Below are 6,533 nucleotides of genomic sequence, written 5' to 3' on the forward strand. Positions count from 1 at the left end.
TGAGCAAACATTCTTATAACAATAATCTTTCAGGCACATTAATACCAGGAATTACTGCTATGCAGTAAATATATATTTAGCACTGTGTGTGAACAAACATGCACAATAACAGGACACAATTGATGAGGACCTTTGTACTGTTGTAGATGAGGAAAGGTTAATTTAAAACAAACTGTTAGCTAGTCCACACCTGCTTCTTATAATCTCATCTCCTGTGCTACCATTGATGTATCCATGTGTCATGTGAGCACAGCCCAGAATCCTAGCCAATCCCAGGGTCTAAGCACCCAAGCACATTCAGCCTATAACACTGTGAGCATCCTTGCATCCTACAAGCAGGCTGCAAGCATCCTTTCCTTTTAATGAAGGTACCCTTCCAAAGACAAGTGGCCCCCCAGCCCTTGCTTTTCCTAATAGCTTGCCTTCAATGCTTCAAGGTAAGAACTAAATGCACTCTCTCATTCATGCAATTAATGTAACAGTAACAAAGGCTTGAGATATATATATATATATATATCTACCTCCCCCTACTCCTTGCTTCCATCTGCTAGCCTGGAGTTAATCATTGAACTGCAGAGGCCCTGTACATGTTGCTCTGGGTAATATCTCAACAGGAAGGATGCAGAAAACTGTGGGGAAAAGGTATGATTTAATAAATCCAGAAAAAGCTGGGATCTGTGTGATGTGCCTGAGCAAAGGGAGCTATTAATTAACCCATTATTGGTTCTGTAGCTGTCTGTGGTTCTGAAATGTGACCCAGCAGGGTGGGATTGAGGGCAGGGTTTGACATGAACCATCCTTATATGTCTGTCTTCAAGAGGTGATTATCTGATATAGTCAGACATTGTGCCTGCTATCTATCCTGCTCTGCTTTGTAATGCAATCTGAATGGAGATTAACCTTTTGGATATTTGATATTAATGTTGAGCATTGTATGGATTAAACTTAATTAAAAAGTCATTTGATTGTCGCATCCATTTTCCAGGCATTATTTTATATATTTATACAGAAATTTAGTTAACTAGACTTTTGCATTTGTTTGTTCTGTTTCTGTTCTGTTTTTTTAATCCCCCGTAAACATTGTTCAGATGTGTTTTAAACATGCATTTTAAAATCCACAATTCACTAGTGGTCATAATTATCTGATTTTAGTTAGGTTCGAAATGCATTTTTTCCATCAGTGCATTTGAAATTCAACATCTTAAACCGTATAATATAGGCTTCTACTGTATAACATAGATAATTTAAAATTGTGGCAATGATGTGTAATTATATTTTTTATTGCAAGTCTGTTGACGGTTTTGTTGACTAAGCGGTGAATTGTGATGAGTTTAAAATAACACTTGCTAATTTTATCACAAATGACGCAAACCAAGAATATAACTGAATCATTTATTTCTTATGTAGATGATGACTGCATGTAAGGAGGCTGTGTGTGTGAGGAGGTTGCATGGTTGTGTATATGCGTGTGTGTATGTGTGTGTGTAGGCTGTGTCTGTATGGAGGTTACATTGTTGTGTGTAAATGGGGAGAGGTTATGTGTGTGAGTGTAAGCAAAGAGGTTACACTATTGTTTGTTAGTGTGTATGTATGGGGAGGCTATGTTAGTAGGTTGCATTACTGTGTGTTTGTGTGTGTGCGCATATGGGGAGGCTGTGTGTATGAGAGGGTTGCATTGTTATGTGTGTGGGTGTGTGTGTGTGTGTGCGTGTGTATGTATGGGGAGGCGGTATCTATTAGGAGGTTACAATTTTGTGTTTGTGTGTGTGGAGAGGCTGTGTGTGTGAGGAAGTTGACTTGTGTATATGTGTGGAGAGGGTGTGTATGTGAGAAGGTGCTTTGTTATGTGTGTGTGAAGAGGTTGCATTGTTGTGCGTGTGTAGGTAGACTGTGTGTTTTGTATGTGTGAGGGTCTATCTAATGGAGCAGCAATAGAGCTCCCCCTTAGAACCAGTGATACCAGCGATTGTTTAAGCTACTGAACCTTACAATTTACACATATAAACAAAAGAAAAATGATCTAATGAGAGAGAATTTCAGTAGTAAACCATGCAGATTTGGAAAACAATGCCAACCAGACTGATTTATACACAATGACATACATACATACATGTAGATAAAATCTATAATGCAATGTAGGGAAAGTCGTAGGAGCCAAAGAAGAAACTAAACCGGGACTCTGTATGTAAAAGGGGAATAATGATTCAGATAAGAAGGTAAGAGCAATAATTCTTCCAGTTAATGACAAGGTTTAAAGCCAGCACTTGCATTTTTAAAAGTCGTGTGATACCACAAACAAGGGATTAAATGGCCAGGGACAGAACTGGCAGGTAATTGCGATAAAACAAATTGAAAGTAATGATATCTAATTGAAAACCAACACTAGCTAACAATCAGCGTAGACCAATTCCAAGGTCACAAATCTAGGAGAACAAAGTGGACAATGCCAATAGCTTTAGGGGTTTAGGTTGATAAAGTTGAGGAACCGAAATCTAACAATATGTGGACTGACAAATTCTCTTATCTAGTCTCTGTTTCTTATGGATGGATTCATAAACTTGTTTACACAGATATATAAGAATCCATTAGTATTCTAATGCTCATGACAACAGCCTTGGTACAGATAGTCTTAGATCATCCTTAGAAGTACAGAAACGATAATGTCAAATTATCATTTTTATACGCTGGTTATATTCCCATGATTTCTAATTTATGCTTTGCACACGTATCTATATTGTTTTTGCCCTGCAGTGCTACATTTAGTTTCATAAACCGCAAGACAGTCTTTTCTCATGTTTATCACGATCGTGTCATTGTTAACAGATGCCTGATAGATTTAAACCATTGATTTCTAAATTGTAATTCATCTTTCCACAGATACTGTAACCCTTAGGAGTGATAGCAATAATCACATATAAACATGCTGGCACGGAAAGGACTCATTCACGAAGAATATTTGATAACTCGTCTTGCAGAAGATAAGTCTGAACAAATCCAGTACAAATCAAAGGACAGGAAACCACGTTTTGTGTCAAAAAATGGAGCGTGCAATGTTGCCCATAAGAATATTCGTGAGCAAGGACGTTTCCTGCAAGATGTATTTACCACGATGGTGGACCTCAAATGGCACCACAGCTTACTCATTTTCACAATGACATTTATTTGTAGCTGGATGATGTTTGCCATGGCCTGGTGGCTTATTGCTTTTGCCCATGGAGATCTAGACCCCAAGCGCAGCTCTTCGGTGCCTTGTGTTACAAATATTCAGTCTTTTACATCAGCGTTTCTTTTCTCTATTGAGGTTCAAGTAACCATTGGGTTCGGAGGTCGCATGGTGACTGAACAGTGCCCTTTGGCTATAACAATCCTCATCATTCAAAATATATCTGGTTTAATTATCAATGCCGTCATGTTGGGATGTATTTTTATGAAAACTGCTCAAGCCAACCGCAGAGCTGAAACTCTTATCTTCAGTAAAAATGCTGTGATAGCCTGCAGGGATGGCAAATATCGTTTCATGTTCCGCGTGGGAGACCTTCGAAAAAGTATGATCATTAGTGCTTCCATCAAGATTCAGATCGTCAAGAAGACGATGACAGCCGAAGGAGAGATCATTCCTATTTCCCAAGTAGATATTCAGGTGGAGAATCCTATGGGCACAAACTCGATTTTCCTAGTGTCACCCCTTATTATCAGCCACACCATTGATGAAAAAAGCCCTCTGTATAACATTTCAGCATACGATCTCTGCAATCAAGAACTGGAAGTGGTGGCAATTCTTGAAGGTGTAGTAGAGACAACAGGCATCACTACCCAAGCAAGGACATCCTACTTGCCTGAAGAAATCATTTGGGGCCATCGTTTTGTTCCCATTGTTACAGAGGAAGAAGGCAGGTACTCTGTGGACTACTCCAAATTTGGAAAAACAGTGAAGGTGCATGGTCCACTATGCAGTGCTAAAGACCTGTTAGAAGGGAGATACAAGGGCCTCTACACCAGCGGTCAACATTCTAGAATGGTAAAGAAAAGGCGAGGAGAAACTCGAGAAGTTATTCCAACTAATAATAATGCTACAGAAACTCCATGCAATGAATCCTTATCTGATTCACAGTGATTGTACAAACTATGATACCATAATTTATTCACATCAATTTCTTAGCAAGAGGTGACTTTCTAGATTGGAACAGACAACGTGACTTTAATGCTGGAATGACAATATACTTAGGTTTCCAGAATGTATTATCACACAAATATATGTTCTCTGCTCTCCAGATGGATATTTTTCTGTCTTGCAATACATTCCAGGTTACCCCTCATGCTATGTATTACATAAATGAGTTCAGTAACACCTCAAAATTTAAAGGTACAGTTCTGAGCATTATTTGGCTGTAACTGACATACAGACCTGATTTGAACAGACATAATTCCACATTCCTAACCAAGCCAAATTAACAATCGTTGTGGAATAGTCAAATGCGGCAGCTGGGAGCTTTTAATGGGTCTCTGTATAGCACTCTTGCATAAGGTGCACCTTTGAATCTCACAATTCTGTCTTCTGACATTAAGGATAAATTGGAACCCATAGTATCACATTGTTTCCAAGATAACGTTTGTTGAGTTTAGTTCAGCTTATTGTTGACTGCACAAGTTTGATCAGTAATGTGCAGCGGTTTTATTACATTGTTGTTGGAGCTTTTATATGATAGAAAGTCTGATCCTGTTAAATCAGCAATTTAATAAAGTACTTTGATGCTAGGAACCATGCAATATACATCATGGAACAACATGTGGACATGAAGGATTAAAGGTGTTAAATGCTTACAGAGTTAATCAAACACAAGTGTTTTAAAAAAAAAAAAATCCCTGGTTTGGGTTAGAGTAACCCTTCCCAGACTTAAAAAAATAAAAAAATAAATAAACTTACCTCAATTCCAGTACTGAGGCCAAGTTCTCCCTGCAGCCTGATCCTCTTCTGATGTCATTCTCCCTTACTGGAGGGTGGGGGTGTAGGAGGAGGATATGCTAAGGCAAGGACAAGGGTGGCATGGAGGCGGCCTATCACCAGCATGCTGTGCGTGCTGATGACAGACGTACAATATGCACAGAATTGATATTAGCCAACCCCAGAATTGTTGTATAGTTATACCTACAGCAGCAAAGGGGTTAAACTCTGTATGTACAGCGTTTCATAGCTCAACACTGCACATACAGACTCCAGACACCATAAACACTTCAAATCACTGAAGTGGTAATGGTGCTTGGAGTAACCCATTACAGATACACTATTTGTAATATAAATATGCATTCCTAACACTATAGTGTTCTCATCATGTAGATTATCGCCCTCCTCGTCCCCCAAGGGTTAAGAAAGCTGTTTAATTTACCATTCATCCTGTGCGCACTAGTCTCTTTGCTGCTGGTGTCCCGACTCCTTGGCTGAGATAATCAATAAAACTAAAGGCAAACTGCACCAAGACCACTTCATTGGGTGCCTTTGATGGTCCTATAAGGGAAGACCAGTGTATTGGTCGAAACGCGTTGTGCTATTGCTTTTATTTGGACTTTTATTTAATAAAGAAGTATTTTGAGCTACTATCTGGTTCCTGAAATTCTATCCAGGGGGACTTGAAGCATCCTTTTCCATGGGGGACCATCACCACTGCGGCCATCTGTCGTTTTGGGACTACTTACCTGCTATTACAGTAGAGAGCCGACTTATATGGCTCTCTAAATTGTGAGTTTTTCCTGTTATACATATATTTGAACATCTTCTCATATATGTTGCCCTATGAAGGTTCTATATTGCCCTATGAAGGTTCTATATTTATTACAGATTGTTGAAAAACTATCCATTGTGTGCGCCAACCTCTCTCTTGTTTTCCATAAGAATGTGATGTCCAAAAAAAAAACATCAACTTTCAATTTGAAGGTACCTGCAAGGAAAAATCTGGAACTCAAAGACTTCAAATCCGATTGAAAGTATATTCTTTCTAATTGCATTTGTACAGTGTAAATTCGAAATTACTTAAAATGAGTAAAAACATTACCTTAAAAAAACATCTTTACCTGAATCAATAGGCAACAGTTGTGTATGTTCTATTTTATGTTACTTTGTTTTGTGCATATTTATAGAAAATATAGTTAATATCCCATCAATACTACTTACATTATCTGTTTCTTATACAAAGAAGATAATCCTTCCCAAAATATCACTAACCTAATTTTCCTGATTTAAAAAAAGCACTCCAATAGAAAAAAAAAAATTTCTTTAACAATTTGGTAGATATACCTCCAATGACAACACGTATACATATCTTCAATGTGTGTATATATAAATGCAGCTGACAAACTGCAGATTTCATGTCTGCAGCCTTTGTAAGCCATCCCCTTCTAACCCCGCTATGACTTTCTGTGACTGTCCAATCATTGACTTCCCAATACAGCTCAATGAGAATTCTTTGCAAGACAGGTAGTCTTGGCAATTGCTGCCTCTTACTTTTAACTCCACTGAGCTAACAAAACCAGGAAGTAAC

At 38.4% G+C, this 6,533-nt stretch overlaps 1 protein-coding gene across 1 annotated transcript; it reads left to right on the forward strand.

Annotated features, from left to right (window-relative positions):
- The first annotated feature begins 327 nt into the window (after positions 1-327).
- On the forward strand, positions 328-4,878 carry LOC134577396 (ATP-sensitive inward rectifier potassium channel 11-like). The gene is made up of 2 exons (XM_063436110.1): positions 328-437; positions 2,878-4,878. The coding sequence occupies exon 2, from the start codon at positions 2,921-2,923 to the stop codon at positions 4,112-4,114; it is 1,194 nt and encodes a 397-aa protein (XP_063292180.1). The 5' UTR covers positions 328-437; positions 2,878-2,920; the 3' UTR covers positions 4,115-4,878.
- The last annotated feature ends 1,655 nt before the right edge of the window (positions 4,879-6,533 follow it).

Source organism: Pelobates fuscus, chromosome 11, assembly GCF_036172605.1.
Source record: "Pelobates fuscus isolate aPelFus1 chromosome 11, aPelFus1.pri, whole genome shotgun sequence".
Lineage (NCBI taxonomy): Eukaryota > Metazoa > Chordata > Amphibia > Anura > Pelobatidae > Pelobates > Pelobates fuscus.

Excerpts from the sequence above, each read along its gene's own strand:
- LOC134577396 (XM_063436110.1), top strand. The coding sequence starts at position 2,921 with ATGCTGGCACGGAAAGGACTCATTCACGAAGAATATTTGATAACTCGT.